Source organism: Pristiophorus japonicus, chromosome 12 (genome assembly GCF_044704955.1).
Source record: "Pristiophorus japonicus isolate sPriJap1 chromosome 12, sPriJap1.hap1, whole genome shotgun sequence".
NCBI classification, from domain to species: Eukaryota; Metazoa; Chordata; class Chondrichthyes; family Pristiophoridae; genus Pristiophorus; species Pristiophorus japonicus.
Genome location: NC_091988.1, coordinates 22,356,661 through 22,368,792, shown reverse-complemented (window position 1 = coordinate 22,368,792; position 12,132 = coordinate 22,356,661). Strand labels below are relative to the sequence as shown.

General features: G+C 42.5%; 1 protein-coding gene across 1 annotated transcript in view; it reads right to left on the bottom strand.

Annotated features, from left to right (window-relative positions):
• The window catches only part of adamts9 (ADAM metallopeptidase with thrombospondin type 1 motif, 9), a 462,662-nt gene that overhangs the window by 36,151 nt on the left and 414,379 nt on the right, over positions 1-12,132 (bottom strand). The window contains exon 38 of the mRNA XM_070895215.1: positions 10,393-10,497. Within this exon, the coding sequence (XP_070751316.1) occupies positions 10,393-10,497 (105 nt within the window). The remainder of the gene's footprint in view (positions 1-10,392; positions 10,498-12,132) is intronic.

Genomic DNA, 12,132 nt, shown 5'->3' with positions numbered 1-12,132 from the left:
TGTCAGTCCCGCCATCCCGGGAATCAGTCTGGTGAACCTTCGCTGCACTCCCTCAATAGCAAGAATGTCCTTCCTCAAATTAGGAGACCAAAACTGTACACAATACTCCAGATGTGGCCTCACCAAGGCCCTGTACAACTGTAGTAACACCTCCCTGCCCCTGTACTCAAATCCCCTTGCTATGAAGGCCAACATGCCATTTGCTTTCTTAACCACCTGCTATACCTGCATGCCAACCTTCAATGACTGATGTACCATGACACCCAGGTCTCGTTGCATCTCCCCTTTTCCTAATCTGTCACCATTCAGATAATAGTCTGTCTCTCTGTTTTTACCACCATCACATCCCCATCACTCCGCCTTACCTACTCTATCCCTGCGCATCCTTCCTCACACCAACTTACCTTGTACCTCCATCTATCCCTTTATCTACATTATCAGTTACCCATTTCACTAGCCACCCCTCACATTCACCCTCATCCTTGTCCAATCATACCAACGAACAACACACAAGGGTAGGCACTTGGATGCTTTAGCCGATGTTCATGTATGGTTAATGTTGATGGGTTGTCAAACATTGAAATCTTTATTTTCAGCACTTTGCGTTCCTGGACAGATTTTTGGGCACCTTTGGAAGTGGCTTAGTGAGTTGTAGTGAATGGTGAGACACAACGCTACCCCCCACAATGGTGATGAATGTGAAAGGAATGGGTTGGACATTGCAGGAATGCTTTATGGTGTTGGTGTGGAGTGGTGCCAACCTGGCGCATCATGTGGCAGTCAGGGTGTACAGCGTGAAGTGAATTACATGTGGCCATGGTGAGGCCATCCCTGACCTCCCGCACAGCAATGTGGTCAGGTGCTGATACCCTGTGTACTGTGCAGCATCAGATGATTGCAGAGAAGGTTGGTGTTGTTGGTGGTGATGCTGGTGTGTTTAGTGATGTTGGTGTTGGGGCTGATCGTGGTGGGATTCTAAGGACCAGGGTGAGATTTTTTCAAGGGCACTGATGCTGCTGGAATAGATGGCAGATGAGGTTGTGATGACAGAAGCGCCCTGTCAATGGTGAGAGTGATTGCTCCAAGGAGGTGATAGTGAATAGAGAGTTCATTGCAAACACTTCCAAAGTGCATACAGCTCAAAAGTTCCTTCCAAAACATGAAGGCTTTAGCTTCTGAAATTGGAAAGTGAACAGCTGTGAAATGGTAGCCTTTATACCACTTCTGCAACTGTCAACTAGCCAAAGTGATGGACAGTCACTGAGAACCCGACTTTACTTACCTGGCATGAAACCCGAGACATGGAAAACATGTCAAAAGGTTGGTAAAATTGTAAGTGCCTGCTTTTAACCATCTTAACTAACATTTAAGTACCTTTTCATGATGTAAATGACCTGTCCCGACATTTGCTGTTGGGTTTGCGGTCCGCACGCAGATCTGACAGCTGAGAAACTCACACGGAAGCGGGTTTAGAGTGGGATCCCGACCCGCTGTCAATCAGGGCCATTTTGACAGTGGGTCCGCCTCCAAACCTGCACTCGCAGGGCTGGGAAGATTCCAGCCAAGGAGTCAAGACCAAGCGTGGTCTTCAAATGAGCAGAGTTAGAGAAGGTAGAGCAAATCTATAGGCAAAGCGTTGGGAGGAGAAGGCAAAGCAAATGAAAAGGCCCTCAGAGAAAGCTAGACCCCAGGCTCTCAGAGGACGGGCTGGGGGTTGCAAAGAAGAGGAGGTTTGAGAGGATCAGGAGGGGTAAAAAGAGAAGGGGCAGTGCAGGAGAAGGGAGTGAGAGGGGGAGGAAGTGGTGGAGTGGGGGATGATGAGAGGAGTGGGAAAAGGGGGCAGAAGTGGACCAGGAAGAGCGAGAAAGAGAAGAGAGGTGAAAAAGGACGTAAACAGGATAGGAAACAAAAGAGTAAGGTTAATGGCTGTTGCTCATTGTAGAACATTGAGAAGTGAGATACCGAAGAGGTCACCATGGGGTCCAATTTTGTTTTCCTTATATAGATGATATATCATCATCATCGGCAGTCCCTCGGAATTGAGGAAGACTTGTTTCCACTCCTGAAGTGAGTTCTTTGGTGGCTGAACAGTCCAAAAAGAGAGCCACAGACACTGTCACAGGTGGGACAGATAGTCGTTGAGGGAATGGGTGGGTGGGACTGGTTTGCCGCACGCTCTTTCCGGTGTCTGCGCTAAGTTCCCGGAAAACTATGGCGGTGCGGCGTTCCAACCTGTCGCTGTTGGGGTTGTCCACAAGGGCCCTGACATTCCAGATCCCGAACTTCATGTTAACGGAGTGGAAGATGCCTGTGCGTGAGTTCTTTTAACGTGGGGTAGTCATTGCACACCGGCTACCACATGATAGATGATATATTCCAAGGTATTAAATGGCTGTGTGGAGTAGGAAGCATCTAGTTTTGATGCTTCAGGCATCATAATTGTGGGGTAGGTATGATGGACCAGCTCGGTCTTTTCCTGCCCATCATTTATAGAATCATAGAATGGTTACAGCACAGAAGGAGGCCACTTGGCCTAACGAGCCCATGCCGGCTCTCTGCAAGAGCACTTCAGCTAGTCCCACTCCTCTGCCCTTTCTCCACAGCCCTGCAATTTTTTTTCCTTCAGGTACTTATCCAAATTCCTTTTGAAAGCCTCGACTGAATCTATCTACACCACCCTCTCAAGCAGTGCATTCCAGATCTTAACCATCTGCTGCAAAAAAAAGATTTTCCTCATGTCGCCTTTGGTTCTTCTGCCAATCACCTTGGCGGAAACACCCAAGTGCCTACCATTATTTGTTGTTCGTTGGTATGCTTGCACCAGAATGAAGGTGGTTAGTGGGATGGAGAAGTGATAATGTAGATAGAGAGAGAGGGATGGGTGGAGGTGCAAGATAAGTTGGTGTGGGTAAGGATATGTAGGAGTAGGGTAAGGAAGGCAGAGTAATGGGGATGTGATGAGTGGCACAGCAGGATGAGGTTGAGTGTGGATTTGCAGTAACGTTTCGTGACTGAGATCATTGAAAGGTTTGCGCCACTGCAGACTGGGCCTCCTGACAACATCTCTGCTTGTACCCTCCTGTGCAATGTGCAACCAGGCTGCATTGGTCTCCTGGAGAGGTCTCTTCTCCCCTTTGGAAGGGTAGAGAACCTACCTGCATGCTGTGACTCCTTCCATGAGCACATGGAAGGAGCCATGGGAGACCCTGGGTGCAGCTGCGTACCTTTGTGTTGTGCTTGTCAGTGTTTGCTGCACCTCAATGCTGTAGAACACTGACAGCACAACTGTCAAAATTAACGTGAACATGATTCCTTTATCAAAACCGGCTGATGACACATCTTCAAATGACGTCATCAGACCCGCTTCCTTTTAATTGACCGGGAACCTTGCTGGGTGGGTTTAACAAGGCCCATCAAGGTAAAATCACTTGGAGCGAGCAGGCTGCAGCCACGAGCGAGGCTGACACCTCGCTCCAGACCTCGGCCGCCCCTGACTCGTAAGAAATAGGAGCAGGAGTAGGCCATTTGGCCCCTCGAGTCTGCTCCGCCATTTAATATCATGGCTGATCTGATCTTGGGCTCAGCTCCACTTCCCTGCCCCCTCCCCATATCCCTTCACTCCCTTATCATTCATCTCCACCTTAAATATATTTAATGACCCAGCCTCCACAGCTCTCTGGGGCAGAGAATTCCACAGATTTATGACCCTGTGTGAGAAGAAATTCCTCCTCATCTCCGTTCTAAATGGGTGACTCTTTATTCTTAAACTATGTCCTCTCGTTCTAGATTCCCTCACGAGTGGAAACATCCTCTCTGCATCTATCCTGTCAAGTCCCTCAGTATCTTATACGTTTCAATAAGATCACCTCTCATTCTTCTAAACTCCAATGAGTATAGGCCCAACCTGCTCAACCTTTCTTCATAAGGCAACCCCTTCATCTCAGGAATCAACCGAGTGAGCCTTCTCTGAACTACCTCCAATGCAAGTATATCCCTCCTTAAAGAAGGAAACCAAAGCTGTATGCTGTAATCTAGGTGTGGTCTCACCAATACCCTGTACAGCTGTAACAGAACTTCCTGCTTTTATACTCCATCCCTCTTGCAATAAAGGCCAACATTCCATTTTCCTTCCTGATTACTTGCTGTACCTGCATACTAACTATTTGTGTTTCATGCACAAAGACCCCCCAGGTCCCTCTGCAGCATTTTGTAATCTTACTCCATTTAAATAATAATTAGCTTTTTTATTTTTCCTGCCAAAGTGGATAACCTCACATTTTCCCACATTATACTCCTTCTGCCAAATGTTTGCCCACTCACTTAGCCTGTCTATATCCCTTTGTAGGTTCGTTGTGTCCTCCTTACAACTTGCTTTCCCACCCACCTTTGTATCACCAGCAAACTTGGCTACATTACTCTCGGTCCCTTCATCCAAGTCATTAATATAGATTGTAAATAGTTGAAGCCCCAGGATCCCTGTTGCATCCCACTAGTTACTGTTTGCCAGTCGGAAAATGACCCATTTATCCCGACTCTCTGTTTTTTGTTAGTTAGCCAATCCTCTATCCATGCTAATATATTACCCCCAACCTCGTGACCTCTTATCTTGTGCAGTAACCTTTTATGTAGCACCTTATCGAATGCCTTCTGGAAATCCAAATACACCACATCCACTGGTTCCCCTTTATCCACCCTGCTCGTTACATCCTCAAAGAACTCCCGCAAGTTTGTCAAACATGATCTCCCTTTCATAAAACCAGGCTGACTCTGTTTGATTGAATTATGCTTTTCCAAATGTCCTGCTACTGTTTCCTTAATAATGGACTGTAACATTTTCCCGATGGCAGATGTTAGGCTAACTGGTCTCTAGTTTCCTGCTTTTTGTCTGCCTCCTTTTTTAAATAAGGATATTACATTTGTGGTTTTCCAATCTGCTGGGATCACCCCAGACTCCAGAGAATTTTGGTAGATTGCAACCAATGCATCCACTATCTCTGCAGCCACTTCTTTTAAGATCCTAGGATGCAGGACATCTGGTCCAAGGGACTTGTCCACCTTTAGTTCCATTATTTTACCGAGTACTTTTTCTTTAGTGATAGTGATTGTATTAATTTCCCTCTTCCCATAGCCCCTTGGTTATCTATTATAGGGATGTTTTTAGTGTCTCCTACCATAAAGACCGATACAAAATATTTATTCAAAGTCTCTGCCATTTCCCTGTTCCCCATTATTAATTCATCAGTCTCATCCTCTAAGGGACCAATGTTTACTTTAGCTACCTTATTCCTTTTTATATATCTGTTAAAGCTCTTACAATCTGTTTTTATATTTCTTGCTAGTTTACTCTCATAATCCATCTTCTCTCTCTTTATTATTGTTTTCATCGTCCTTTGCTGGTTTAAAAAAAATTCCCAATCCTCTGGCCTCCCACTAATCTTGGCAACATTGTATGCCATTGTTTTCAATTTGCTACCGTCCTTTATTTCCTCAGTTAGCCACGGATGGTTCTCCCTTCTGCTAAAGTCTTTCCTTCTCACCGGAATATATTTTTGTTGAGAGTTATGAAATATCTCCTTAAATGTCTGCCACTGCTGATCAACCGTCTTACACTTTAATCTATTTCCCAGTCCACTTTAGCCAACTCTGCCTTCGTATCTTTGTAATCGCCTTTATTTAAGATCAGCCTCAATCAGTAAAACCGTGGCCCTTAAATCTTTGTCCTCTGGTTCTCAACCCTCCCATTGATAGGAACAGTTTCTCTCTATCTGTTATGTCTAGACTCCTCATGATATTGAACACCTCTATCAAATCTCCTCTCATCCTTCTCTGCTCTAAGGAGAATAACCCCAGCTTCTCCAGTCTATTCACGTAACTGAAGCCCTTCATCCTTGGAACCATTCTTGTAAACCTTTTCTGCACCCTCTCTAAGGAATTCACATCCTTCCTAAAGTGCAGTGCCCAGAATTGGACACAGCACTCCAGTTGAGGCAGAACCAGTGTTTTCTAAAGCTTCATCATAACTTCCTTGCTTTTGTACTCTATGCCTTTATTCATTAAGCCCAGGATCCCATATGCTTTTTTAACCGCTTTCTCAAGCTGCCTTGCCACCTTGAACGATTTGTGCACATATCTTCTTAGGCAGTTCCTCGGAGTCAAAGATGACTTGCTTCCACACTAAAAATGAGTTCTCAGGTGACTGATGAGTCCAATGTAGGACCTACATTTTCTGTCACAGGTGGGGCGGACGGTGGTTGAAGGGGTAGGTGGGTGGGGTGCTTGGGTTGCCGCGCGCTCTTTCCGCTGTTTGCACTTGGCTTCTGCTTGCTTCCGCCGAAAAGACTCGAGGTGTTCGGCGCCTTCCATAGAAACATAGAAACATAGAAAAATAGGTGCAGAAGTAGGCCATTCAGCCCTTCGAGCCTGCACCGCCATTCAATAAGATCATGGCTGATAATTCCTTCAGTACCCCTTTCCTGCTTTCTCTCCATACCCCTTGATCCCCTTAACCGTAGGAGCCATATCTAACTCCCTCTTGAATATATCCAGTGAACTGGCATCAACAATTCTCTGCGGCAGTGAATTCCACAGGTTAACAACCTTCTGAGTGAAGAAGTTTCTCCTCATCTCGGTCCTAACTGGCCTACCCCTTATCCTAAGACTATGTCCCCTGGTTCTGGACTTCCCCAACATCGGGAACATTCTTCCTGCATCTAACCTGTCCAGTCCCATCAGAATCTTATATGTTTCTATGAGATCCCCTCTCATCCTTCTAAACTCCAGTGAATAAAGGCCCAGTTGATCCAGTCTCTCCTCATATGACAGCCCAGCCATCCCTGGAATCAGTCTGGTGAACCTTCGCTGTACTCCCTCAATAGCAAGAACGTCGTTCCTCAGACTAGGAGACCAAAACTGAACACAATATTCCAGGTGAGGTCTCACTAAGGCCCTCTACAACTGCAGTAAGATCTCCCTGCTTCTATATTCAAATCCCCTAGCTATGAAGGCCAACATACCATTTGCCTTCTTTACTGCCCTGTACCTGCGTGCCCACTTTCAGTGACTGATGAACCATGACACCCAGGTCTCGTTGCACCTCCCCTTTTCCTAGTCTGCCGCCATTCAGATAATATTCTGCCTTCGTGTTTTTGCCCCCAAAATGGATAACCTCACATTTATCCACATTATACTGCATCTGCCATGCATTTGCCCACTCACCTAACCTGTCCAAGTCACCCTGCAGCCTCTTAGCGTCCTCCTCACAGCTCACTCCACCACCCAGTTTAGTGTCATCTGTAAACTTGGAGATACTACACTCTATTCCTTCATCCAAATCGTTAATGTATATTGTAAAGAGCTGGGGTCCCAGCACTGAGCCCTGCGGCACTCCACTAGTCACTGCTTGCCATTCTGAAAAGGACCCGTTTATCCCGACTCTCTGCTTCCTGTCTGCCAACCAGTTCCCTATCCATGTCAGTATATTACCCCCATGTGCTTTGATGCTTTTCTTTCACTTTGAGTGGTCTTGGGCCAGGGATTACCAGGTGTTGGTGGGAATGTTGCACTTTTTCAAGGAGTCTTTGCGGGTGTCCTTGAAGTGTTTTCTCTGCCCACCCGGGGCTCGCTTGCCGTGTCGGAGCTCCGAGTAGAGCACTTGTTTTGGGAGTCTCGTGTCAGGCATGCCAGATGATGTGGCCCATCCATCGGAGCTGATCGAGCGTGGTCAATGCTTTGATGCTGGGGATGTTGGCATGAGCGAGAACACTGACGTTGGTGCGCCTATCCTGCCAATGGATTTGCACATATACCCCCAGGTCTCTCTGCTCATACACCCACTTTAGAATTGTACCCTTTAATTTATATTGCCTTTCCTTGTTCTTCTGACCAAAATGTATCACATTGCACCTTTCTGCATTAAATTTCATCTCCCACATGTCCGCCCATTCCACCAGCCTGTGTATGTCCTCTTGAAGTCTATCACTAACCTCTCACTGTTCACTATACTTCCAAGTTTTGTGTTACCTGCAAATTTTGAAATTGTGTTCTGTAGTCCCAAGTCCAAATCATTAATATATATCAAGAAAAGCAGTAGTCCAAGTACCGATCTCTGGGGAACACCACTGTATACCTTCCTTCTGTCCGAAAAACAACTGTTCACCACTACTTTGTTTCCAGTCACTTAGCCAATTTCGTATCCATGATGTCATTGTCCCTTTTATTCCATGGCTTCAACTTTGTTGGCAAGCCTATTATGTGGCACTTTATCAAACGCCTTTTGGAAGTCCATGTACACCACATCAACTGCATTGCCATCATCAACCCTCCCTGTTACATAGAAACATTGAAAATAGGTGCAGGAGTAGGCCATTCAGCCCTTCGAGCCTGCACCGCCATTCAATATGATCATACCTCATCAAAAAACTCAATCAAGTTAGTTAAACACGATTTGCCTTTAATAAATTCGTGCTGGCTTTTCTTAATTAATCCACACTTGTCCAAGTGATTGTTAATTTTGTCCCAGATTATCATTTCTAAAAGCTTCCCCACTACCGAGGTTAAACTGACTGACTTGTAGTTGCTGGGTTTATCCTTACACCCTTTTTTCAAACAAGGGTGCAATATTTACAATTCCCCCGTATCTAAGGAGGATTGGAAGATTATGGCCAGTACCTCCGCATATTCCACCTTTACTTCCCTCAGCATCCTAGAATGCATCCCATCCAATCCTGGTGACTTTAAGTACACCCAACCTTTCTAATATCCCATCCAGTATCTCAACTACCTCCTCTTTCACTATGACTTCGGCAGCATCTTCTTCATTGGTAAAGGCAGATGCAAAGTACTCATTTAGTACCTTAGCCATGCCCTCTGCCTCCATGCATAGGTCTCCTGTCTGGTCCCTAATCGGCTCCACCCCTCCTCTTACTACCCGTTTACTATTTATATGCCTATAGAAGACTTTTGGATTCCCTTTTATGTATATGTATTTGGGGGCTTTGAAAGTACAATATTAAAATTTGCTAATGACACATATAAGGGGATTTGGCAAACAGTGAGGAAGATATGAGTTAGTGTAATGGGCAGACAAATGGCACATGCAAATTAATGAAAAGAAAAAGCAACTAATGCATTTTGGGAGGAAGAGCTAGGAATGAGAGTATATCTTGAATGAAAACACTGTGAAGGATGTGGATGAACAGAAGGACCCGTGAGTTCAAATACTAAATTCCTTGAAAATGCAAGTGCGGGGAGGCAATCATTAGGTCATAGTTTGAGCACCACATAAAGTTTTGGATGCTCTATTTCAGAAAGGATATTAAACACATAGAGAGGATATGGTGTAGATTCACCAGATGTTATGAGGGATGACAACAAAATGTTATGAGCAGAGACTTGAGATATTGGGACTATTTCTACTGGAGAATCGAAAGCTAAAAAGAGATTTTTAAACTTCTTAAGGTTTTTGATAAAGGAAGGATTATTTCCTCTGGTTGGGAAGTCAGTGACGAAGGGTCATCAATTTAAAATTGTCACTAACAAAGTGATGAGAAAGGTTCAGAGAAATTTCTTTACGCAGAAGGTTGCTGAAACTTTGCCACAGGAAGCAATTGAAGCAGAGACCATTGTATCTTTTAAGGGAAAAGTGGACAAACATTTAAAGATAAAGGGCTATGGAGGGGGCACACGGCAGTTTTGGTTTAGTTTTGGATTGATGTAGCAAATTCCTGACACAGATTGATGGCTCCTTCTGTCCTGTAAACTTTTATGGTTCTATGTAGAGCAACACAAAAGACTAAAGCAAAATACTGCAGGTGCAGAATCGTGAAAGAATAATTGTGCTTACTTGATTTTTTTTTTACTTAACTCCTTTGACATCAATAGAAAGTAAAATCGGGCAGGGCGTAAAACAAGCAGCCAATTCAATCCTGCCAGATTTCCGCTATGCAGGTTGTGTTAAAACTATCCCCCCATGAATTAGTTGCCAGCAGAGATTGCTCTGAGTGCTAATTACCTTCTGAAGGCTGGATTTAGGTTGTACATGACAGCAGCCTGGATGACTCACTCTCTATCTTTTCTTTCCAGCAACTGAAGAATTGCCTAACTTGTACCAAAATACAGTCTCCTTGGAAAAGACTGAAGAACTTAGGAGATTACTCTTTTACTGGTTTATACTGGAAAATTACTAGCCATATATGTTATTACTGCTAGCAATATATCGTACAAAAAAGTAGTTGTACCAATAAATAGCATCTGCTACAAACAATGTACCAGATAACATTTCATTTAGGTACAACTATTTTTTTGTGTACTATGTTTTCTTCAAATAACATTTAACCTAAGTACAATTACTTTTTGCCAAATAATATTCAACCACATTTTCCATTAGATTCTTACCAGCAATCGTTGTATTTCTACAACAGCATAATTTCCCTGTGAAATCCACCTTGTTGATTCAGACACTCGGAGTCCTGTTCCAGAAAGATTAATGCTAAATTGACCCTGAAAAAAATGCCCTTCATATGTTATAAGATGTCCACATTAATCGGAGTTCAAAGAAAAATCATATTGGACCATTAGATTTTGAAAAAGCATAAAATAAAGCTAGTGCATTGTCACATCTAAAACCAATAAAAGTTTGATTTCAACATGTCTCGTATGTCAATGTGCAGGATATTATTTCACCACACCTGCAATTAGAAATAAGACATGGATAAAAATTAAGAAAAAAATCTACAGATTAATACAAATAGTTTTTCTCATTTTATATTTCCCCATTAACTTACTTATAGATGATAGACAATGGTAACAATTTATTAGAAAAAAGTTTAATATTTTGAATTTGTTGCTTAGCTACTATTTTAGCTAGATTTAACACATAGAATGATTAATAAAAATATTTTACACATTAATTTTAGTACTTATTTTAATGTAATACAACAATTTTGCATCTGTGTTGTAGTGTGGTTAGAATTAATTAAGTAGTCTATGTTAATGAGGTACATGATTCAGAAATTGTATTGGTTATATTTTTAATTTTAAACATGTAGCAGGTATTTAACTGCATTGTTTCAGAACTATCTGTAGAGGGCACTGCTGTTGTGCTTGTAAATAGATTGTAAAATAAGGTTCAGATAACTATTGTCAACTAATACCTGCAAGCTAAGATTTATATATCTGCCGTACTATACACACTTATTTTGAATGTCTAATATAATTAAGTGAGCATATTTCACTAAACAAATAACTAACATATTTGCATAGAATGTGTCATGGATGATTTATCAAAGCTTATTTAAATGCCAAGTAATTGTTTTGCATCGTGCAATTGGAATTTACAGATCATTAAGCACATTCTGATTATATTAAAAAGCATTACACAGTGAAAGTACAAACATATTATATAAATACATCTTTGCTATATTGTTAAAAGCTTCCTGTCATTATTGACCAATTTGGTTAAAGTAGGAATCCAAGTTATAGCATGTAAAACAGTACCGCAATATAATGTTCATAAATGATGCAACCTAAACTGGTGGAATGAGAGAAAATGCTTCAAAATGAAATTACAATTTAAATAAAATTGTGATGTGATGTATTTTAAATTTTGATATACATTAATGAAATTCAAAACGATTTTATTACAGCCACTGGGATATATTCAGCATAGGGCAGTGTAGGCTTTTACTCACACTTTTATTGGAGAAGTTATGTTTTGATGATAGTAATTACTGTTAATACTATTTTTATGCAGCAGTTTGACAATGCAACATTACTGTAATTATTCAAAAGGATATTGCAAGGTAGTGTAGTGGTTATTTTACTGGCATCTTAGACTAAAAATCCAGAGCAGGTAAGTTCAAAATCCCCACAGGGCAGTTTGAGAATTATAATTCAGTTTTAAAAATCTGGAAATAAAAAGCTAGTATAAGTAAAAGTCACGATGAGGCTCTTGAATTGTTGTAAAAACTCAACTGGTTCACTAATATCCTTTAGAGTAGGAAGCATGTCGTCCTATCTGATCTGGCCTATATGTGTTTCTAGTCTCACACCACCATGATTGACTCTTAACTGTCCTCTGGAGTGGCTGAGCAAGCCACCCAGTTGTATGAAACAATAGTTGAAGAAGGCACCACC